General features: G+C 33.2%; 2 protein-coding genes and 2 non-coding genes across 4 annotated transcripts; 1 reads left to right on the top strand and 3 right to left on the bottom strand.

Moving 5' to 3' along the window:
- The first annotated feature begins 945 nt into the window (after nt 1-945).
- Nucleotides 946-18,680, top strand: LOC106075190 (syntaxin-binding protein 1-like). Its single transcript, XM_056040812.1, has 16 exons — nt 946-1,054; nt 1,810-1,947; nt 2,065-2,141; nt 2,423-2,501; nt 2,717-2,820; nt 3,859-4,007; nt 4,172-4,256; nt 5,235-5,365; nt 6,124-6,231; nt 6,380-6,587; nt 8,284-8,422; nt 8,519-8,628; nt 10,189-10,302; nt 10,477-10,565; nt 17,569-17,711; nt 18,227-18,680. The coding sequence occupies exons 1-16, from the start codon at nt 1,027-1,029 to the stop codon at nt 18,361-18,363; spliced, it is 1,839 nt and encodes a 612-aa protein (XP_055896787.1). The 5' UTR covers nt 946-1,026; the 3' UTR covers nt 18,364-18,680.
- Nucleotides 18,677-24,643, bottom strand: LOC106075191 (60S ribosomal protein L7a-like). The gene is made up of 6 exons (XM_056040813.1): nt 24,563-24,643; nt 23,338-23,611; nt 22,524-22,744; nt 20,649-20,779; nt 19,040-19,109; nt 18,677-18,828 (listed from the first exon to the last, which is right to left on the bottom strand). The coding sequence occupies exons 1-6, from the start codon at nt 24,563-24,565 to the stop codon at nt 18,724-18,726; spliced, it is 804 nt and encodes a 267-aa protein (XP_055896788.1). The 5' UTR covers nt 24,566-24,643; the 3' UTR covers nt 18,677-18,723.
- LOC129928455 (small nucleolar RNA SNORD36) lies at nt 18,926-18,998 on the bottom strand. The gene has a single exon (XR_008779997.1). It is a non-coding gene; the product is annotated as a small nucleolar RNA SNORD36 (small nucleolar RNA).
- LOC129928456 (small nucleolar RNA SNORD36) lies at nt 23,171-23,244 on the bottom strand. Its single transcript, XR_008779998.1, has one exon. It is a non-coding gene; the product is annotated as a small nucleolar RNA SNORD36 (small nucleolar RNA).

The raw sequence follows: 24,643 nt of genomic DNA, 5'->3' as shown, positions 1-24,643 counted from the left end.
TATTACTCAAGGTTTAGTCACGAACGCTTAGATTGACTTGTTAGACTACCAATGTTAGAAGACCTTTTAGTGAAAATATCGAAACGTTATTTCGAGTCTGGTGCATAAAGGGCAAGCAAAAAGCGAATGACTTTAGAAGAAGTGGTCAGCGAGTCGGCTAATTTGATTGAAAAAAGTCACGGAACTTGCATGCTCAAGCGATGCAGAACTTGCAGCAGAAGAGAGCATATCGTCTTCGATTGGAGAGATCTAGGCTTATGGTAAAGTATCAACAACATATTGGTTTATTTCAATAGAGATACAGATATGTTTGTAATGAATTGCGTGATTTTATTTTTTCGTTGTTTATTTTTAATTTTAATTTGGGACTACTACTACTAATTAGGGCCTCTAATTCCCTAAGGCCGGCCCTGCTTGAATACTCGTAGATTAATTTATGAATGGAGCCCATCTACTGGTAGGAAAACATATTATTGTAAGAAATAGTTCAGGGGGATGGGGAAATCACCTCCCATCAACTACGCCCATGTATCATGAATGTAGTGATGACAATGGATCTCGAGGAATGGCGTCATGAAGATACCAGACAGCATAGAGCAAGTTGATAATTGTTTTATAATGTATTTATATAGGCCTGCAAAATTATATTTAGAAACTATCCAAGTGGTTGAAATGTAGATTTATATGGTTGCAAATTTGTTTTTAGAAATCTCAATATTATAAAAGTGGCGTGGTGGCTCACTTTTAAATTATGTTGTGGAATAAGATTTTTTTTTATTACTTTTTTTTTAAACAAGATTTACCTAGACCTAGATATGGATTCATGTATGTAGGCCAAGCTAAATGAAATTCTAAAATTGCTAATTTACAGGTATCTACCCGAGAAGCAGTGTACCACCCTTCCCCCTTCAGTCTGCCCCTTATGTTTCACACCATCACACATTTTTTTTTTTCAATCAGGGGGCGTAACTCCCAGTGATACCGTGTTGTTCACGCCCACTTTTTGTTTGCGCTAACAACAACAAAATGGTGTTGAAAAGTTTAGTTCGTGAAAGTAAGTTTAAAATTGTTGTAAAAAACATTTGTTGCTTGTTTTGGGTGGGTTACAAAAAAGATATCGAACTAGATTCTAGTATTCATAAGAAAATAAACAGTTTCAATTGCTATGCTAATCTTAGGATTGTTGGTGATTAGATCATTAATTGAGTTGGTTTTATTTTTTTGGTCTTTTAATAATTTCATTATAATCATTATGAGAATTACGTTTCAGTAGGCCTACATACACTATAATAAAGTATAATATAATTAATATAATGAGTGAAATGAAATTAATTAATTGAAGATTTTAAGACTACATATTCCAAACCTCCCTTAGGAGTTTGAACCGATAGTTTGATAAATTAGTCTCGTTTGAAACCAGCAGGTCAGGACTTTAAATTGCTTCAAGACGACGGTCCAGAGCGCATATCCAGCACATGACCAGGCATAATCTAGGCTCATTTCTTCCTGAGTCTAGATGAGTTTTTATACCAGATCTATGATTATATATATCTATGGAATATTCTAGAATATATCTCTATTTAGTTCTTTTTTATGCAAGTTTTAGACATAAGTTTGTTAATCTTGGTTTAATTAATTAGAATGTTGTAATATCTAGACTAGATGTACGTGTGTTTACTTTAAATATAGATCTATGCTAAGAGTCAGAAATAAGTATTTTCTTTTTTGTATCTTCCATTTCCTCTGTAAGTATTAGTTATTAAAATATGTCTCTTTTAGCTATAGCTATATCCAAATATTCTTTTACAGAAATTCTTAATGAAATTGTCAAACAGCACAAAATAACAGGAAAGGGAGAATGGAAAGTTCTTATTTTGGACACAGAAAGCACACACATAATATCTGCTTGTTGTAAGATGAAAGAAATAACAGCAGATGGAATTACTTGTAAACTAATTTTCATTTTATTAATATCATTTTAAAATTGTAATGATTTTAGTGTTTGAAATATGATTTATTGTAAAGAAAAGAAATTGAGGCCTCCATTATTTTTTTTCTTGTCAGTGGTTGAAGATTTGTACAAGAAAAGAGAACCTCTGCCATTACTAGAGGCAATTTATTTTATAACTCCTGTTGAGAAGGTAAACTCTTAAAAATAGTATCTGTAAGTTAATCACATTTTTGCTGGCTGAAATTTCATATTAAAATAAACAATACATTTTTTGAACATTAGGTTATATTTGAAATTCTAGCATTTAAAGTTGCTTAAATTAAGAGCAAAAGAAATTTTGCATTTATTTTTTTTATCTGAAATATTTTTTAAAGTTAATAAAAATAATTAAAATATCTACAAGTTGAGCTTTAGATAATGATGTTACAATGATAACTTTTATTAAGCCAATTAACTTACTTTTTTTTCTAGTCTGTTCATTCATTGATTTCTGATTTTAAAGACAGAAGTAGTAAACTTTACAAAGCAGCGCATGTTTATTTTACAGAAGGTACTCACTAAACATGTTTTTCAGTTAGTGTAATTAGTTCCATATATAGATTTTTTTTTAATGTAACTAAATTCATTTCTTCAGTTTTTGAAATAATTGTAATGAGTTGTTAACTAAATGTATCACTTTTAGTAGGCTATCAACAAATTTTGAATACTACTGCAATGTTTATCTGAAGGCCTATTTATACTACTTATATTATATTTGTGTTTAAGCATGTCCAGAAGATCTCTTTCATACACTGTGTAAAGCACCTGTGGCCAAATTTATTCAAACCCTCAAAGAAATTAATATTTCCTTTTTACCCTATGAATCTCAGGTAATTTTTGTTTTAGTTTGTAATTCACATTTAAATGCTTTAAAGGGAAACTCAGATGGTTTTTCAAATTTGTGTTATTGACATATTTAAATTCTGCATAAAAAGTTGTAATAGTAAACATTTTACCATTTTCTTTTAAATTCTTAGAAACATTTATATTTAATAAATTAGTCAGTAAATTCTTGACATCTCAAAAAAACATATGGTTCTTTGAGAATTTACTTTTAGCTCAGTCAAACGTCACTTCCCTCAACAATACTGAAAGAGAAAGAGATTTAACCAGTCATATCGTTTCATTCTTACAGTAGCTGTTAGGCTTAGTGACGGCCTAGTCCAGAGCTATAGTACAGTTATATATATATAGAGAGATATATATAGAGAGAGAGATCTAAAAGCATTAGGATAACCAACTCGAGAAAAAGTAGCTTTTTCATCCAAGTCCCTCCCTGTCTTAAAAAGGAAATAGATTGTGTGTCTGACTGATTCTAACAAACTGGTCAGTGTAAGGCTAGTCTAGACTATGTGTAGTCGGTCATGACAAGACAACCAAACAATAGTGTTTGTGTGTGTTGAGTGGTCAGGCGAGAAAATACATACTGCCGTATCATGCATGTAATTCTACTTTCAACACTCATTTTTTTCTTTGCTTACAAGATCTAGATCTAACTGCATAGACGAAGATATATTTCTTTTACGAGAATCTAAACTTTACTGTATGGTCTCCTGTTATACAATAAGTCAATAGATTAAATTAATAGGTTAGCGTGACGTCACATAGAAACCTGGTGAAAATCTGATCATTTTGGATGCGCAGGAGAATTACATCAGAAAAACATCAATTACTAAGTTATTACTTGAAATTTAAATAAAAAGAATAAAACATTCATTATCTGTACATCAAAACACATATTATTTTTAAAAAAATTGTCAAAACCATCGAAGTTTCTCTTTAAATAGCTGTCAATATTTTTTTGTAATTATCAAATCACAGTATTACATATGCTACCTGAATAACTCACCTAATATGTTAATATTCAGGTATTCAGTCTTGATTATCCAGAGGTGTTTCAATCACTTTATAAACCTGAGAATACTTCAGACCAAACACATTTGCTAGAAAGATGTGCTGAAAAAATTGCCACTTTGTGTGTTACACTTGGGGAGTTTCCTTCTGTGAGATTTGGATTGTATGTTTCTTACATTGTTATAATTATTGACCTAATATTTATTTCATTTAACTTATAATTTAGGATTATCTGTATGGAAAAAATAAATATGTGTAATAGATCTTAATTATGAATGATTAGCACTCCAATTTCTCTTTTTTTTTTTTTTTGTTGTTTCAATTTAGAGGTTTTGAAAGAAATGAAGCATTAGCCAAATTGGTTCAACAGAAATTAGATTCATATAAAGTAGATGAACCAGCCATGGGAGAGGTACATGTCTAAAATAAAGTTTCTCTTATGTAAAAATATCTACAAGAAAAGTTTTCAATTACCATAATGATAACATTGGCTTTTTATAACAAATGTCACTTAACTATTAGAAATAGAAAACTCAATTAAAATCCTAGTGTATCCACCAGGTACAAAACTCAGAACCCTTGATGCTGTGACATAGTGCTTTATTATCTCAGGCGTAACATAGCATTTGTAGGTTTGTTAGCATTGTAGGCTATTTTGTTTTTTACTTTAAAAGTCAAAATATATGTGATATGTGCTCTGGAATGAGATGGTCTCGAGTTCAAAACCTGCCCTCCGCCATTTCACCTGTCAACTTGCAGGAGGTTTAGGCTAGGATGTAATAATCTTCAACTCTAAAGGAACTTCTATAACGAAACAAATTTAGAAACAGCTATTTATAAAAGTTTCTTTTTCAGATATAGAGAAATATAAAGTAAGTAGAGTTTAACTGTTGCTATATTTGACCAGCATTTGTTCATCAAAACTATTTTCAATGTAATCAATAGAACAAGGTTTACTAATGACGTAATATATCCTGATAAAAATTGTATTGTTTACTTGTGTTTGAAACAGATTGTTGAAATTAGTCCTATATAGGCCTAGTACTATTCTGCCAGAAAGTAATTAAGCTTTCTGCCTGAATATTAAGTTAAATTAATAGAGCACTTAACTACTTTTTCTAACCCATCACCTTTTAAGGATGTCTGTTATCCTCTATCCTTTATTTTTTCCCAATGCACATTGGGATCTGCTGCATTGGGATCAGTTGCTGTCTCTACTTCTCATTCTGTACTTTGAACTCAGCTAAGAACTTGACAAGCTAACAGTCTGGTACTTTAAATTTTCCTCTAAATAAATTAAACTCCACTTACTTACCCAACATTCCGACACTGTTTTACCCACATGAAAGTCAAACATTTCTTAAATTACTATGAACAAATATTTTTTTAGGGACCGAATAAAGATCGTTCACTTTTGCTGATATTGGAAAGAGGATTTGATCCTATCACTCCACTTCTGCATGAATTGACACTGCAGGCTATGGCATATGACATTTTACCTTTACCTAATGATATCTATGAGTAAGTCTATATTCTATGTTTGACTTTACTTATTCACTTACACTAGCAGTTTTATTTTGGACATTAATTTCTTAGCTTAAAAAAATTATAAACATAAATTGCAAATTATTTTTTTTAAATATATATTATATAGAGAGACAGACAATTTTAACATTACTATTGTGACATTGAGAGTAAAAAAAAACATTGCATTATTTTCACACACAAAAAAGCTGTGACAGGTCAGGGTTAATGCATAAAAGAGACTTAAGATAGATCTAAGAGAAACAGATTTGCCAACTTAATTATAGGCCTAAGCCATTTGTAAACTGACCAGTTAAATATAATAAAAAATTGTTATAAGCTGATTAGCAAAGAGGATGCATAGCTACTTCTTTTCAGAATAAATTCAGGGATTGTGGAAAGCATTGACATTTATTAGGTACCCGTAGCTGCCTAGTATGTGCTTTGGACTGTGATTTGATGGTCCTGGGTTTGAACCCTGCTCACGTCCCAGGAGAAGGTTTGGGATAGGATGTAATTATCTTCAAATCTTAATTAAGTAACATCTAAAGCATTTAAAACAAACAAACAAGCTTACCACTTTTAAACTCCAAAACTGGAGTTCTCTGTATGGTTATAGGATTCTCAAGACTAAGTGAACAGCTTTATAAATAAAAATAGTAATATTAATAAACCATGGAACTAGTTACTTACATGAATCACCAAATATTGAAGTATTCACAAAAAGTATATGTTTGTTATAACTCTACCTACAGGTATGAGTGCCAAAATGGTGATGAAACACAAATCAAAGAGCATATATTAAATGAAAGTGATGATGTCTGGAAAGAGCTTCGACATAGCCATCTAGCAGTTTTCTCACAGTAAGTAAGGTTTCCCCAATCATTAAATAAATCCATATAGTTTCTAGAGCAGTGAATTGTGTTGTCATTGCACATAGCTGTTTAAAAAAAATATATGTTTTAGCCTCCTTATGCATGTCTACTAAAAACTACAATTAATTTAATTCAGACTAGTTACAAAGAAGTTAAAAGAGTTTGCAAAGTCTAAACAGATGGACTCTCCAGAGAATACAAGTGTCAGAGATTTAAGTTTAATGGTCAAAAAGGCACCACAGTTTCAGAAAGACTTCAACATGTATTCTGCCCATTTCATGCTGGCTAATCAATGTATGAAAAAATATCAAACCTATGTTGAACAATTATGCAAAGTTGAACAGGTGAGCTTTTGTATGGCACACAAAAAATGTCAAAAGTCATATATTTTTTTTGTAAGCCTATTATTTTTCTGGGAAACAATGTGACTTTTCTAAGAGTTATATAATAACTTTTATATAGGCCTATGCTAATATTAATAATAATAATAATGGCAATGTCTTTGATTCCAAAGGTTAAGGATGAGTGCTGTGTTTCATATGGCTATGCAAACCCAGTTGTGACTGTCAGCTGAGTTTCCAGCTCGTTTATGTAGGGGTAGACATAAGTTCCTTGAACTCCCAGGTCCCCCCAACCTTGACAGTGTAAACCAATGCAAAGAGTAATGGCACATAGAACTTTGGCTTACTGAACATCAAATATATGTCATTAAACTGAACAACAATTGTTCGACATGAAGAATATTAATAATTATGATAAGTTAACTTACATGCGTTTACAACAAGAATGAAAATTCAACAATTTAATGAATGTATGAATATTATGACATAAATGATGAATAAAGACCAATAGTATTTACAAGGCAACTACAAGTTATACATATTATACAAATGAAATGTAGCACACCTTAAGCTCGGTGGCACAATTTGATCAGGGCTCGCGAAGCCCACCTACAATCATTCACAATGCCATGGATGCCCGGACCATACCAAAACAAATCAGGCTTGACTACAACAGAGTCCCAAGCCTGCATCCCTAAACAAGAAAATATGCATCCCTTGAGACCGCCATTACAATATTAGAATAATAACGATTTCAAAACTACCCAGCGAGGAATATAACGTAAAATTAACTAACTTACCCAACACTGGGGAAAAAAAACACAACAGAGAACTCCATCTCAAATAAAAAACAAGCAGAGCAATGACACCAATATAGTGAGTCCTTAGAAACTAAAGCCCAAACCATTATGGTGCAAGAGAAACATCACACTAAAGCACTCTAGAAGTGCACAAAAGTGACCTCCAATTTTTAAGGCATGTCATGCAGACAAAGCCATTGTCTGACGGCGGTCTATATAAGTTTTCTTTTTGTCTTTGCACCTGTCTTCAACAAGGACTTTTCTTTGGGTCTCAAATGTGTGGGAGATCTCCGTCTATTTCAGAGGCCATAAACTGCTGCTAGCTACTTTCCTCTTTTCCAGTGAGGGAGAAATGGCAACTAATTTAAACATGGGATAAGTGTCCAACCCAGAGCAGCTGTCAAATGTTAATTCATGCATCTATGCTGTCCTCATCGGCCTCCAGTAGAACGTAGTTGTTTGTAATCTAGTTTTGCCAGTGTATGCCCATTATTGAGCAAAGTCATCTTTGATAGAAGCTTCAAGGATTAAATGCCTTTGATTGACAACCCAGATCTCAGAGCTTTACAAAAGTATGGTGAGAATCTCTGTTTTATAAACATTGATTTTTTTGCTATTTGAAGAAACTCATTCTGCCATCTGCCATACTGTCAAAATTTTAAGTCCCCAATCAGAACTATCCAGCTCCACAAACCATCTTCTTAATGTTTTTGACAACTTTACCTATCTGAGCAACACAGTGTCCAATGATGCATCTCTATCCAGAGAATAAGTTGACAGTCTAGCAAAGGCCAACAGCGCTTTTGGACGCCTAAGCAATGAATTGAATTGCATTACAATACAATTTCATTTGTCTTTGTAATCTGAGATTTACTTCCAAATTTATTTTCCTTCTCCAGGACTTGGCTTTAGGTACTGATGTAGATGGAGAGAAAATAAAAGATCATATGAAAAATATCATTCCAATTCTTTTAGACGAGGCCATAACAGCATATGACAAAATTCGCATTATTTTGTTGTACACAATACAAAAGGGTGGTATGTTGATCATTTTCATATTTAGTTATATGTTGACCTACATCTGTCTACTGTTACCCTAAAATGAAAACATAATATTATATGCTTTAAATGCAGGTTTATCTTCGGAGAACATTCAGAAGCTAATTGAGCATGCTTCCATTCCTAGGGAAATGAAAAGTATTATCACTGACATACAGAAACTTGGATTTCCAATTATTCAAGATGTAAGTAAACCAAATCATTTATTTATCCGTTTATTTAAATATCTTTATTAAATGTAAGTAAACCAAATCATTTATTTATCCGTTTATTTTAAATATCTTTATTAAATACAAATTTAGAAGCCAAAAAAAAGGTAAATCTGTAGTATTTTTAATCAAATATTTTTATAATTTGGTATGTAATATTGTACATGTAATTTTTTGTGCCATGTGATATGCATTTATATTTCTGTCTAATGTACAATTTCAGATTTAAAAAATGTTTTTTTGGTAAGATTTATTATATTGCATGTTAAATGAGTACTTGAAGCTTGACTAACAAAACAACTAATGTAGAGGCTAAAAATTATTTCAAGTTTATGCACTACACCTCTGGTTAGAGAGAGGGGGCCAAACATTTGCATGCAGTCTGTTTATGGATGTATTGTGCATTGGTTTGTTTTAGTATTTTTTACTTACCAAAAAATATTTGTTAACTTAATGTTTAAAGATTTGTTAAATACAAGGTAGCGAATTGATTGAACTATTAGAAACAACATAAATGAATGAATTTATTTCACTAAAAATTGGACAGTATTGACTGTGCCTGCAAATAAGACTACAGCTTCTAATCTCACTCCCTGCAATTAGCAAATAAAAAATATTGATGAAAGGACATAAAGCTATTAGGGAAATTTTATGCTAGCTTGTGCAGTCTCTATTTGAAGCAAAGTGTAAACTTCAAACTGGAAAGCTAACGTTCACGTTTGTCAAGAATCACACTATCAGTAAAGCAATTAAGTACAGTATATTACCTATGCTAATCACTTATCTTTCAAATGAAATTACAGAAAATATCTGCAATCATTGGGTAATATTGGGTAATATTTTCATTTATCATTAGCTTGTTGTATGTAGCATTTTATCTAAATATAGATTTATTTGGGGATTGTGTAATACTAGTAGAAAAACTAACATTGCAGTCAAAGTGTTAGCATGTATGTTATTTAAAAATTGCAATTAGTTTTTGTTTCCATCCATTTCTAATCAATATTTCCAATATGGAGTCTAAATCTGGATTTGGTCATATGCCCTGTCTACCCCAGGATCTAATAAATCTAATGTTAAACTGTAAATGTATAGAAAAACACATTGTGAAAAATTATTTTTAAAATTACAGGTTTAAAATTTGAATTTAACCGAACAAAATTGTTGAAATCAATGTATATCTTATTAACCTTTTTTTAATGCAAACAGATGATAGTTTTTAGTTCTATGCTAAATTATATCTATTGTGTTAGGAAGCTTTATCAAATATTTCACTTATGTACTGTCAAAAATGATACACTTTAGATGAAATATTTTATCTTTGCAATGCATTGGGGATCATTACTTAAGTTAGTTTTCTTTTTTTTTTTTTTTTTTATGATTTGACTAGTTTATGATTTGCTACGTAGTTCAGACTCAAAATTAATAAAAGGTGCAGCACATTAATTAAAGAATGATTTATTAAATAAAGCACAGCCTAAAAAAATTAGCCCAGCTATGTTTTAAAGCTATTTTATTTAAGCCATTTATTATTAGGACAAAACTCCTAAGCCACAGCAGCCATATTTACCAGTGAACCGCAAACCTCAGAATCTTGAAGACATCTACTCGACCTCACGATGGGTACCTTATATTCAGGACCTGATGGAGGTTTGTCATTATATAACTTTGTAAATAATTAAGTTTGATAACTAAAAAATGTGCTAGTAATTAATGAAATATGGTAAGCTATGATTATCCTGATTGTAATAAAATAAAAGAGACATGTATTTATAAATCTTATAGAAACAAAAAGACCTCATAAGACTATAATTCTTCCAACAGGAAGGTGTCAATGACAGATTAACAGCTGACAAATTTCCTTCAGTATCTGGCTTAACAGCAAGACAATATAATTCAGGGCCTAGACTCAGGTTATTGTTATTTTTATTAAAAAATATAATTTAAATACGGTCACTGGCGGATCCAGGGGGGGGGCGGTAGGGGCGATCGCCCCCCCCACTCGGCCGACCCCCCCCCCCCGAAGGGGGGGGGGGCGGACGAACTTTAGTATAGGATTCACATAATTTGTATACGAATTTATTACTTATGTTAAAAATATATACTAATTATTTATATTTCAATCTATTTTTAGATTATTTCGCCCCCCCCCTCTAGTATGTTGGCCGATTTGGTGGGGTCGGGAGGGGGCGATGGTATCAATCCCGCCCCCCCTACACTTTCGAGTGGGGGGGGCGGTTCAATTTATTGGTAGAAATCACAGCCTGCTAGCAAATCAATTAATTATCTATATCCTTGTAACTTGTTATTGATATTTTAACCGATCTTTATATTATGTCGTTCCCTGTTTGCCGATTGGTGGGGGGGGGGGGGGGGGGACGAATACCTCTTCTGCCCTTCCCACCTAAACCCTTTGAGTGGGGGGGGGGCGGTCCGTTTTTATGGAGAAATCATAGTTTGTGAACAAAATTAGTTGAATTAATATATAAATTTTATATTATGTTTCTCCGTTTTTGGTATTTTGGCCGATTCGTTGGGGTGAGGGGGGTGGGGCGATTGCATGTACTGCCCTCCCCACTCTAGTCCTCTGAGTGCTGGGGGGGGGCGGTCCTATTTTTATGGAGAATCATAGTTTGTGAAAAAAATTAGTTGAATATCTATATAATATAAACTACGTATTGATATGTGACCCATTGTAAATATGTCGTACCACACTCTAATCTCAAATTGTATCATTAGTAAATTTAAATGAAAAAGGGTTGTACCAGGTGGGAGGGGGGATACATGCAATCGCATTTCCCCCATCGGACAAATCAATACTTTTTCTTTTTGTATTATAGTTAAGAAATTACAAAATTAAAAAAATCTGTCACTAATATAATTTATATATACTATAAATTAAATTCTTATATCGAGTCGCCCCATACCTATTCTTTAATGACAAATGCAATCTTTAGCAGAAATTAGTAAAGGAGCGAGGATTAATCGTTTTCACTCTACCGCCATTCCCATTTCCAGACAGAGTTTTTGTAATTTCACATGAAGTTATCATAAGTATTTTAAGAAAGTCTTTGCATTGGAAAAGTTAGAATTCAAACGAAATTTTTCAGTATAAGCGTCATGATTGAGATGAGTTCTAAACTCAAATAACACTTTCATAGTCACCTTTTCCCAACCTTTTCAATCTGATATTTTTCTAGCTAAATAAATTTGGGACTATAACTCACAATTTATACTAGAGTTTTCTTGAATAATATTTATCGAATAAGTTTTTTTTCGGCGGCGATCCTCAAAGCCAAAATCTAAATACGTGGGGTATCCTATCTTTTCAAGGAACAAATCGGTTTTATTTGCAATATATTATGGGCCTATAAATTCAAATTAGAATATTTTTCAAGTACAACATTATTCGAAAGGTCGTTTTTTAATAGTATGAATAATGAGCTTCAGGTCAGGAGAATGCGTTTCTGCAGTGAAGAATACAAGAAAACGCTTTTGGCGTCGGGGCTTCGCCCCTAACTTCATTTATGGGTAATGAGTTGTAGATGTCAGGAGAATGCGTTTCTGCAGAGAATAATGCAAGAAAACGTTTTGGCGTCGGGGCTTCGCCCCTAACTTCATTTATGGGTAATGAGTTGTAGATGTCAGGAGAATGCGTTTCTGCAGAGAAGAATGCAAGAAAACGCTTTTGGCGTCGGGGCTTCGCCCCGAACTTCATTTATTGGTAATGAGTTGTAGATGTCAGGAAAATGCGTTTCTGCAGAGAAGAATGCAAGAAAACGCTTTTGGCGTCGGGGCTTCGCCCCGTACTCCATTGATGAATAATGAGCTGTACTTGTCAGGAGAATGCGTTTCTGCAGTGAAAAAAGCAAGAAAACGCTTATGGCGTCGGGGCTTCGCCCCGAACTACATTGTGAAGAATGAGCTGTACTTGTCAGGAGAATGCGTATCTGCAGTGAAAAAAGCAAGAAAACGCTTATGGCGTCGGGGCTTCGCCCCGAACTTCACCAGTGAACCTTATAGCGCTGCCCCAGTTGTTTTGTTTTTCGCAGAAGGTTGAGAAATGCTGCTTTTTTTATTCTCATATTATATATATATATATATATATATATATATATATATATATATATATATATATATATATATATACATATGTGTGTGTGTGTGTGTGCGTGCGTGTGTGTGTGTGCACGTTTATGCGTAGGGTTAGGGTTTACTGGGCGTTAGGGTTAGGGTTTGGAAAAAAATCGCCCCCCCCACTCCAAAGTTCTGGATCCGCTAGTGAATACGGTACTATAAATCACACAAATTAGAGAATTAAAGATTACATTCTTGTACTGCCAGTCAAGATCACTGTACATCATTATCATAATTTTAATTGAATTATTAATAGAATATATTACTGTAGCCTTTAAAAAAATACAATAGTTTCTGCACATAATTGTCATCTTTCCTTTGAGATTCTCATAGAGCCTCAGTAAAAACATGCCACTCTCCACAGTCTCTTGCTAGTTTTTTAATGGCTTCCCACCTCTTTCTGCACATAATAATTAAGACAAATTTTTGGTAGATATTTCAATCACTTTGAGAATGGGGTAGCTTGAATTATTCAAAGAAAATCAATTAATTTAATTTAGACAGCAAACTTACTTTAAGACTTAGGTCCTCAAGCACCGTTCGGTGCATTGGGCAGCAAACTGTCTCCATAAAGATCTGTCATTGGCAATGTCTGAAGCCTTCTCCCACCTGGTGTCCACTGTTGTGAGGTCCTCCATGAAGGTGTGGCGTCAAGTAATACGAGGACGTCCCTGTTTGTGCTTTCCTCGTATTGGCCTCCATGTCATCGCAACTCTTGGTATATGTAGTATTTTTTGTCGTAGAACATGTCCCGCAAACCTCATGTGACGCTCTGTCACAACCCCACTAAGTGTTCGACTCTCAGTTTGGCAAAGGATTTCCTTGTTTGAGACAGCAAAATGTCTTAGAAAAAAAAAACAGCAACTAGCTTGCAGTATGCAACATCTGTACTTTTTTTTGGTTCTCAAAATTTGAAATGCAATGTTTATGTAATTGGTTTGTTGTAAAATTGAAATAAGCCTTCTTATTAAGATCTTGCAATTATTTCTTTTGAAATCTTTGGCTGAACATACAGGTTCATCTATTACTTGACAGTACTTAGTTTACATGTTTTCAATCTTTGGAATTGTTAAAAAGGTCCTCAGGCTACCAGATCAAATGTGAATACATTACTTGTTTTAAGTAGGCCTAGCTTAGTGCTAATAAAATCCAAAATGTCAAATAGTATATGTAGGTTTACATACATATGTAATCCATGCGACAGATGATGTAAAAGTCATCTGTTACTATGGTCGATGGTAAACGGATGTTGTATTACCATTGCAATGACCCATTAATGTTGGGTGTACTCAAGACATACTGGAAATCACAATCCCTGGTATTTGCAATAAGACCCCTTATTTCGGAAGTGCTTTATCATCCAACCATCATGCCCTCACAGAATATTTTACACAGCTTTAAAGTAAATGGATATTAACCTGTACTTGTGGTCTTTAGTCCTACCTCATCTTACTAACCCAATAAATAGAGGGTATTATTTTTAAATTTATATAACAATGTTTGAAATGTCCAACTTAAGCTCTATAAGAGACATTATTTTTAGCGGCCCCCGTAAGGGGAAAAGGCCGCTATTAGGTTTGTGCAAAATGTCCGTCATGTAGCCAGCACAACGACCAACTGCCTTTACTTTTCCCCAACTAATATCAGGTACCCATTGGAGCTGGGTGGACTCAGAGGCGCCTAAGAATTCCGAAGTTGAAAATCCCAGTCTTCACCAGGATTCGAACCCGTGGCCCAAGGGTCGGAAGCCAAGCGCTTTACCGCTCAGTTACCGCGCCTCTGATGGCCTAATTCCCACATTCCCTCCTTATAATTGATGTAATTTTTTGAAAAGGCTCAATCTCTTTTTTTAGCGGCCCCCGTAAGGAGAAAAAGCCGCTATTAGGTTTGTGCAAAATGTCCGTCTGTCACACTCAGATCTTGAAAACTAGAAGAGATATGAAAAATATTATTTCATCATTAAATGCGGCTTGAAAAGTTTAGGTGCAACGGCTACTTTTGGTTTTCTAAAAGCAAACCGTTTAATTTATAAAATTAATTATGCAAGCGATTTTTTCATAAAAATACACCAATTCTAAAACAATTACGTAAATGTAAGGGAGGCAATGTTACAATATGCTAACAAAGAGGGATAATTTTTTGTGTATTTTCAGTATCACTAAGTCAAATATATTTTAAAAATGTACAGGAAATGTTTACAACAAATATAAATAATAGTTTAAGATGTTTTTTCTGGTCAACTAGCTGCTAAAATTAAAAGAAAACATTTCTGTTTGTTTATAAAGGCTAATAATGCATTTAGTATGTAAATATCACGCACATTTTTTTAAATGGACTTTTTATGCAGCGATTTTCGTGCAGTAGCGTAACTTCGCTACATGATCATGTGCTAATCCAATTCCTTAAACTTTTTTAAAAAATCAGATTTTATTTATTTTTTGTTTAGTGCTCCCATCCGAATAAAAGAAGATTATTTTTGTGCGTTTTGTCTGTTGGTCGGTCTGTCCGTCACGATTAGATTAAAAAAACTAGAACTCTAAAAGCTATTGAAAATCTGGTTTACCCTTGAATGTTCCTCCCGTAACATCTCAATAGTTTTAAGTATCTAAAAATTGATTGTTCCGGATTTTTTTGTGCAAAACTAAAAAAACACATTATCAATAATATGTTGTTCCGTTTTTTTATATAAATAAATGCTTAAACGTTGCAAAAACACATTATCAATAATATGTTGTTCCGTTTTTTATGCAAATAGCATATTAATGCTAAATCAAAATCTCTATACTGACTTATATTTCATTAAGTGTAAAAATGTTCCGGATATTGTTTTATAAAACATGAATTATGCCTAATGATTGTTTGAAATCGCATAATTTACTAATATTATACTTATATTATTTGACAATGCGTCACTATAATTTGGTTATCAATATCAAATTGTTCCGTATTTTCATCTTTAAACAAATTTTTTAAATATTGACAATAGGTTGTTTAGGGCTTTAAAAAAAAGTAATTTACTAGAATTGATTACTGAACATTACTTTTTAGACATTTAATTTTCTTGCTGAAACATAACATAGAAGTTTTGTAATCGATAAAGAATGTTCCGGATTTTGTTTCTTACAAATCGTCGCCAGAAAGTTCCGAATTTATTTAAAAATCTACTAACGCCAAATAATTGTTTGAACTCCCTCTTCTAATTAATAAACAAATAATCTTCTCATTTACGAAATAATGTTTTTACGGATTTTTATGAAAAATATTTTAACTCACTAATCTCTTACAGCACATTTAACTTTCAACCTAAAACATTATAAAATCTATCGTTAATATTATGTTCCGATTTTTAAGGAAAACAGAATCCATACACCAAAGTAAGGTATGAAAATCTCTCCACATGGCTGTAGTACATCTAATTTTTATACGAGACCATCCAAAACATTTAATTAACGGTATTACATTTATCTGAAATTCTCTTTTTCTTACTATTGATACAAACATCCGGAACAATCTATTATATAAACTTTTCAATTGTGTTCATACCTAAAAATTATTGCGATGTTTTGAAACGTAAAATAAAGGTTAATCAATTTTTAATAACTGACAGACAAAACGCAAAAACAATGCGGCTTTGATCCTCTTTAAATAAATTCTATTAGAACTCAGTGCACCAATGTCTATGAACCCTCGTTAAATATCTCTTGTAAATAAAGACATTTTTTTATGGTACCACTACTATATATAGCCTATTGTGAGGTAATGGAATTTTTTTTCTTTGACGTCATATGAATGGACTCTTTAAATGTAATGCTAAAAGAACGCACTCGGTGCACCAATGTCTATTAACCCACGAAAAATTGCTCGTATTGATGAAAACATATTTTATTCTAACTAAGCCATGTGACGTAGTGTTTTTTTTTCCTTTGACGTCATATGGAATGAATTCTTTAAAAGAAATGCTAAAAGAACGCACTCAGTGCACCAATGTCTATGAACACTCGATAAATGGCTCGTAATGATGAAGGCGATTTTTATTGTAGCTAGGCCGTATGACGTAGTGTTTTTTTTTTTCTTTGACGTCATATGGAATGAATTCTTTAAATGAAATGCTTAAAGAACGCACTCGGTGCACCAAAGTCTATAAACACTCAATAAATGGCTCGTATTGATGAAGGTGATTTTTAGTCTAGCTAGGCCGTGTGACGTAGTGTTTTTTTTTCCCTCTGACGTTATATGGAATTAATTCTTCAAATGAAATGCTTAAAGAACTCGGTATAGTAATTTTTTTTAAGCCTCGTTATGTGACTCGCGTTTAAAAAAGGAATGATATCTTGTTTAGATCTAATCTAGATTTTAAAAACTAGATCAAGATTTTTATTACATTATATCTAGATCTGGATTTATATTCTAATTAAAATTATTTTAGAGTCTAAATCTAGAATTTCTAGATCTAGTTTAGACTAAAATAGACTAGATTAAGATGTAGAATTTCAATTTCTAAACTTAAAGTGTAAAAAAAAGTGTAGATTTTCATTTCCAAACGTTTTGAACATTATTACTTTTGACCATCAAAATTAAATCACCTCTTGAATATTATTTGCGAATATGCAGATCTGACAGGGATCCGACTTCGACGAGGGCCGCCTCTGAGTTTGTGTAACACAAACTCTCTTTGTAATCTTGTTTTTAAATGTCTTAAGAAAAAAAAAAAAAGCCTTGTATGCTAGAAACTGCAACTTTGATTTATTTTGAAAATAAATGCTCTTTCTGCTGTCTCAGTGCTCGACTTCAGGATGCAGGCAAGAAAAGCAACAAAGCATTACCTCATCTCATTATATTTATACTGGGTGGAATGACTTATTCTGAAATGCGATGTGCGTATCATGTGACTGAATCTTCCACGAACTGGGAAGTCATCATAGGTAGTATCATATGGACTAAAATTTATATGCATACTGGCACAATAAAGTAGCCGGCACTGCTTTGATTTCTTTTCTTTTTTATGCAACATATTACTATAATTTATCTTTGACTGAATGTGATTCTTGCATTTTAAGGAATATTGTGTTCTTTGTGAGTCTAAACAATTCAAGGAAGAAAGTCTGACAGTAGACCTAAAATTATTTTGCCTAAAAAAATAGTGAAAACAATTATTGTCTGAATGATCACAGTCAATCTTTGTTGAGGGGCGCTGTGCATTTTATAAATGTGGGATGGGTGGACAAGACCAAATATTAGGTTTCTATTGCCTTTATGTATTGTGATGTGAATTCTATCTAATGGACTTAAGTGAAGTAATATAAATATGATAGGTACAGTAAACAATGTATAAGGAAATAAGTTATTTTGTGTGAAATTTGTATACCATAGAAATGAAAATTTTGCTGACATTGGCATATCAAGCAGTACTAAAAAAATATTTTGATTTTATTTCTAGGTTCAACTCACATTCTGACACCAACAAAGTTCTTAGAAGATGCCCAAAAATTAAGCACACAACAGATCATCTATGAAATCAATTCAACAGTGGTCACAGAAAATGAGATTGACACTACCCAAAATGGCAGCAAATAAGTCTTTGGGATACTTGCAATAGTACAGAATATTTTCTCTACAATACTCACATTTGTGATGTGATTGTTTTTCAAGACATTGACATCTTTTAATTTCAGAAAGATTAACTGAACAAAACTACTTTCAGCATTCCATTTGGTCCTTTAACTGAGACTAGTTTGATTATTTCATAAAATATTTGTACTAAGTGTGTATCCTATCTGTTAATGTCATTATGTTCTATTTTTATATTTAATTAATGGTAATGTGTCAATGATGGACAAACAACTTTACATTTGGACTAACAAAAATAAACGCAGACCAAGAGCCATGATAAATTAGAATCCATTGTTTAATGTCTTGTCAGTTTCCACCACTTATTTATCCAACTCTCTGTGCAATTTCTTTAGCCTTTGCCTTTTCCAACTTGGCCACTCTAGCTTGAGATTTGGAACCCATAACACCACCACCCCAATGTCTTCGGATCTGGAAGAGAAAGAAAAATTGTTTTTAAAAACATATTGATATTAATTTATTTATAAATATCTATTAATAAATCTATTAATAAGACACTGAAGAATAGCTTGTTCAGGGTTAAAAAGCTCAATATCAATATCACAGTAACATCAACAATATTTATGGTATCATCATTACAAGCAGTCATGAACAAAGAAATGGCTTAAAATGTTTTCCATACCTCATCATGTCTGTCATTGAAGTTGGTCTTTACAGCTTCAATCAACTTGTTAAGTAATGGTCTATCCTCACTGTTTAAGAAAGAAAAAGACTATTGTTAGGGACAATGTACAATTATACTAAAGAAAATTAAGCTAGCTTGTACAAGATAGTAAATGTTGAAAATTTCATATTTTGAGCACTAAGTCAGCTGAAACTATATTAATGCTTAAAATAGTGTGCTGAAGGCCACTTGAACCTTAGCAAACATTTTAACTTTTTTTTTTATTTATAAAACTAGAGCTCAGACACAGCCAAGGAGGTATCTTCAAAAAGAATTAAGCTTTTATACAAGATCATCATAGCTCTTTGTAATTTATAACATACAAGTTGCCTCACAACAAATATATCTTGCAATGATAATAACACTTCAATATGCAGTCCATACTAATTAATAACAATAATTCCAGACTTTAAACCACAGAAAATAAAAAAATATATTATTCTAAAAAGTAAACGTCTGGCAAAAAATTATATTATTTGCGATAACTGCAATCTAAAAAAGCCAACAAGATTCTCAATAACTAGACCACATGGTGAAACTAGACTGTGTGTCAAAATTGTATAATCTACATTACAAAATGTGTGCAAGATACAAAGTTGTATACATTCAGATGCACATGGTTCTAGTATTCTTTTCTTTAAAGATTTAATAATTACGCTATACTCTGAAAATTCCAAAAATTTCTAGGTTTAATTGTTTACAAAAATAAATACTGATGGTATACTGTGAGATTTGGGGGGTGGGGGGAGAGAATTATTAAATGTATATAAGCAAACTTTATCATTTTACAGATAATTTGAACAGTATTACTAATAAATATATGTAAAACCTAGTATGCTTGTTAATAACACAAATAAAAATTTGTCATTCTTTGCATAGAAAACTAGATCATAAACAGTTACCCCTCCTGCTTTTCATTATGTTGGAGGGTTTAGATGACTAGGTGAACTGTACACAGGTCTACATACAGTTTTATTTACTCCACAATTAATTAATTACAGCTTTATATAGCCCTATATGCTTATAAGCATGCTAAGAGCAATATGGTCCAATCTCATTTGTGGACCAGTGGGAGGGGGTATCTGGGAGAAGGTTTTCCATGCTGCCTGTAGGCGCTCAGTAAACGAGTCTGGTGTAGCATACTTAGCCTCTCAACCACGCTTCCCAGAAGGCCAAATAAAACTATTCCCAATTTTACCCCCCCCCCATTTTCCAGTTCTCAGCTTTGTTTTAAATATATAATTAAACTTTATTGCAATTACAAAAGAGCCTTTTCATATTATGCAATCATGTTTTTAGCAAACACTATATGAAAATGTTAACATTTATTTCCATATAAATTTAACAGGTCTCTAAAAAGCGCATTGATCAATGTAGGCGTTTCTAACAATAACATCAAGAGCTCAGACACAGCCAAGGAAGTATCTTCATTAGTAACTTAAGACAAATCTTAAGATCATCACAGCTCTTTTTCATAAGCATCAAACGATCAACATATAACTTTTTACAGACTTAATATAAGAGGTAACAAAAAAAAAAAAAAAAAAGAATATTAATTTATGCTTACGGGTGCACTTGAGAGAAAGCCAAACAAGCTGCAGTTTTTCTGTGGACAACCTGGCCCAATCTTGCTTTGCCCTTTACAATGCAATATGGTACACCCATCTTACGGCACAAAGCAGGAAGAAACAATACAATCTGTTGAAGAGAAAAATAATGCAGCACTGTATTTATTTATCTTGTAGGCAAATATCTTAAGTTGTTATGCTCACTGAGAAGGGTTTTTTTTAAACAGAATTTTCTACTCCAAATCTAAATTATGAGGATTTATTCACTTAACACAGGCTAGATAATTTCCATCACCAAAGTCCTCAACAGTACCTAACAATGATATCTGTACTATCAGCATAGGCTCCCCAAAAGGGATGAACATTACAATATGGTATTTTCTAATTCTAATTCACTCTGGGCGACAATGGAAAAGTACAACATTAATAAAAACATAATCAAAGTTATCCAGAACCTCTACAAGGAGGCCACCAGTGCGGTGTACTTCAACAATAATATTGGGGACTGGTTCAAAACCACAGTTGGAGTAAGACAAGGCTGCCTACTGTCACCAACACTCTTCAATATCTTCCTTGAAAGGATAATGGAAGATGCCCTCGAGGGCTATGAAGGTACTGTTAGCATTGGAGGAAGAAGAATTACTAACTTGCGCTTCGCAGATGACATTGACGGCCTAGCAGGGACAGAAGAAGAACTAGCTGACCTGGTGATGCGCATTGACAAGACTTCTGCAGCATATGGCATGCAAATAAATGCCGAAAAAACTCAAATTATGACCAATAGCCATCAGGGCTTTAAAAGAGGCATCAGTATTGGAGGTGAAAAGCTAACTAGTGTTAACAGCTTCAAATACCTCGGAGCTATTGTCTCAGATGAGGGAACAAAACCCGAATTATTGGCTCGAATAGCACAGTCCACAGCAGCCCTTTCAAAACTTAAAATAATATGGAAAGATAAGGGCTTAGCCCTCGGCACCAAAATTAGACTGATGCGCTCTCTGGTCATGGCCACATTTTTATATGCTTGCGAGTCGTGGACGTTGAATGCAGAGCTTGAGAGGAGGATCCTAGCAATGGAATTGAGATGCTACAGAAGGATCCTAGGCATCACATTCAAAGACCGCATCACAAACCAAGAAATCAGAGACAGGGTTACTGTAGCGATCGGAGCTCATGACGACCTGCTTACTATTGTGAAAAAACGAAAGCTTAAAACCTTTGGCCACATTACAAGATCTACGGGGCTCGCAAAGACCTTTCTTCAGGGAACAGTGCCAGGAAAAAGAAGAAGAGGCAGACAGAAAAAGCGATGGGAGGACAACATTAAAGAATGGACAGGCCTGCCATTGAGAGAGGTTCTGATCAAGGCAAAAAAAAGGGAGGAATGGAGAAAGACGGTCGACAAATCTTGCCTGGTGCCCCAACGGTCCAACAGACTAAGGGATAGGTAAAGGTAAAAGGTAAAAATTTTCTAATTAAAAAGCTTCTGTAATATTTATGCACGGTATGAGAGACTTACTGGCTGTTTTGCAAGGGTCATCTGGTATAAACATTGTAAGAAAAAAAGTTACACAACAGGATTACCAATTAAGATTTCTCAACCCAAATCTCTTTATGTAATGTACAGCAATATCAATAGAAAAACATGACGTGCCTGAACAGGAAGCAGGAGCAAACAGATGTGCATGCTGAATAGCTATTCCTTGACTAAACCTTAGTTTGATAAGGACATTATTGATAGAAATTGAAAAAAAAAAAATCTTGTCATTAAAAAAAAAGTGCTCAGACTGTCAAAAGTCATCCTTTAAAAAATCAGGTGAAGAAATTCTTACATCATGGCACTCTAAAATATTTACTATCACCAAAAGCCTTACCTCAATGGGATCAACATCATGTGCGATGACAACCAACTGAGCTTTTTTGGATTCAACCAGAGCTGTTACTGTGTTGATTCCTGACCTCACAACAGGTGGCCGTTTGGTGGGAACATCAGCTTTGCCAGCTACTCTGTCTTCAGCTCTACCTTGAAGACGAGCTTCTTTTTGCTTCTTAAGCTCTGGCCTGTATTTATCCATCAAGCGAAACAGTTGAGTTGCTGAAGATAAAATCAGTAGAGTAAAAAATATTTTTTTAATAATATCAGATGGTATTAAATAATGTTAGTTATATCTGTCGTGAGGTTGCAAGTATTTAAAATACTTTTGCTGTTTTAATACATGTACCAATACATGAATACATGGTAAGGAAAGTCTAGACAACATTGTGCTTAAATAGAAATTATGTGATGAACTGCTTAAAGACTACATGACCACATTATGAACCATGAAATAGTGGTGATGACTTATCCAAATGATGCATTACATTATTTTAAATGATCAATATAATTGTACTTAAAAAAAAAAAGGGGGTTCATGCACCAAAATAGTGGTGATGACTTATCCAAATGATGCATTACTATTACATTATTATAAATGATCAATATAATTGTACTTAAAAAAAAACGAGTCCATGCACCAAAATGCTTGTTCAGGGTTAAAAAGCTCAAATGTAAGTCTCAGCACAACATCAACCATAACATGATGGTCATCATCACAAGCATTGGGTAGACAATATTTCAAGAAAAATACAGTAAATCGCAGTTAACTTTATAGATCTATAATGTATCAAGAAATGTTTTCAAAGCCAAACCTGTTTGCCTATCAAGAGCCTGGGTGAACTGGTTGATAGGAGGGGGCACTTTGAGACGCTGATACAAAATCGCTCTTTGTCTTTGAAGACGAATATATTTTGGCCATTTTACAAAGCGGCTTAGATCTCGTTTTGGTTGAATATCCTGACCAATACCAAAATTCTTTGGCCTTTTTTCAAACAAGGGATTTACAACCTTTTTGGGCTCTACTTTCTTGGCAACCAAAGGTGCAGATGCCACCTTCTTCTTGCCCTTCTTTGATTTTGGTGGAGGCTGAAATTAAAAATAGCAAATGTCTAACCGTCTAACCAGAGGTAAAAATACAGCGCTAGAGTCTAGACTGGTTAAGTTAAAATAAAAGTAATGTTTTCAAAGATGGTTTTGGCATACTCATAGACATTTAAATTTAACACCATAGACGTTTAGTTGAGAATTCTTGTGAAAAAAATAGAGATAGTACATCAATTATAATTTTTTTTAAAAAGAGATTCTATTTAAATGGTGCTCAGGCGTCAAAAATCATCCTTTACAATCAGGTGAAGAAATTCTTACATCATGGCACCATTGAAAAGAGCTTACTGGGTGAGATACTCTACTCACTACTGGAACAAAATTATCGCAGCTTAACTGAATTTACTTTACATAATTACAAATTATAATTATTATTGAATTCTAGACTCAAGACCACTCAGAATCTATCTAGATCTAGAATTATACTGCATTCTAGAAGAGTTGATGTTTAAACAAAACACAGTTCTAGACTTCTAGATCTAGACTACATTTCTAGTCTTACACTTACATGAAAATCTAAATTTAGTCATCTACGACGACTACGATGATGGATCTACTGCTAGAGTCTAGACTAGAGTAACCCTACTCCCTAATGATCATAAATATCTAAAATAACCACACATAGATCTATCTTTGATCTACGTCCATTTTTTAATAAATGGCATCCTATAAAATCAACTTAGATTGTGTGTGTGACACTGTGATATAGATATACCGCTAAGTTTCTTTCAATTCGAAACTTGTTTATCTTCCATTGTTTTGAAATGTTAATTATAAGTACTGCAAATAATTTGACATATTTGGTATAATTTCTTTAAAATATTGATTTCAAAAATATAAGAACATAAATTCAATAAATGTAATGTTTACTATTACACAGATTGAAAGCGATTAAATTTATTTATATATCTAGTCTCTGTCTCTGCCACCTACCATGATTAGAAGGAAACCGGAAAAGACCTAAACTAATGATAGTACTTCCGTTTTGCTATTGGTAATATAAAAACTGAATTG

The sequence above is a fragment of the Biomphalaria glabrata genome, chromosome 9 (genome assembly GCF_947242115.1).
Source record: "Biomphalaria glabrata chromosome 9, xgBioGlab47.1, whole genome shotgun sequence".
Lineage (NCBI taxonomy): Eukaryota > Metazoa > Mollusca > Gastropoda > Planorbidae > Biomphalaria > Biomphalaria glabrata.
The sequence above is the reverse complement of the archived record's forward strand: the minus strand, read 5'-3'. Positions and strand labels throughout refer to the sequence as shown.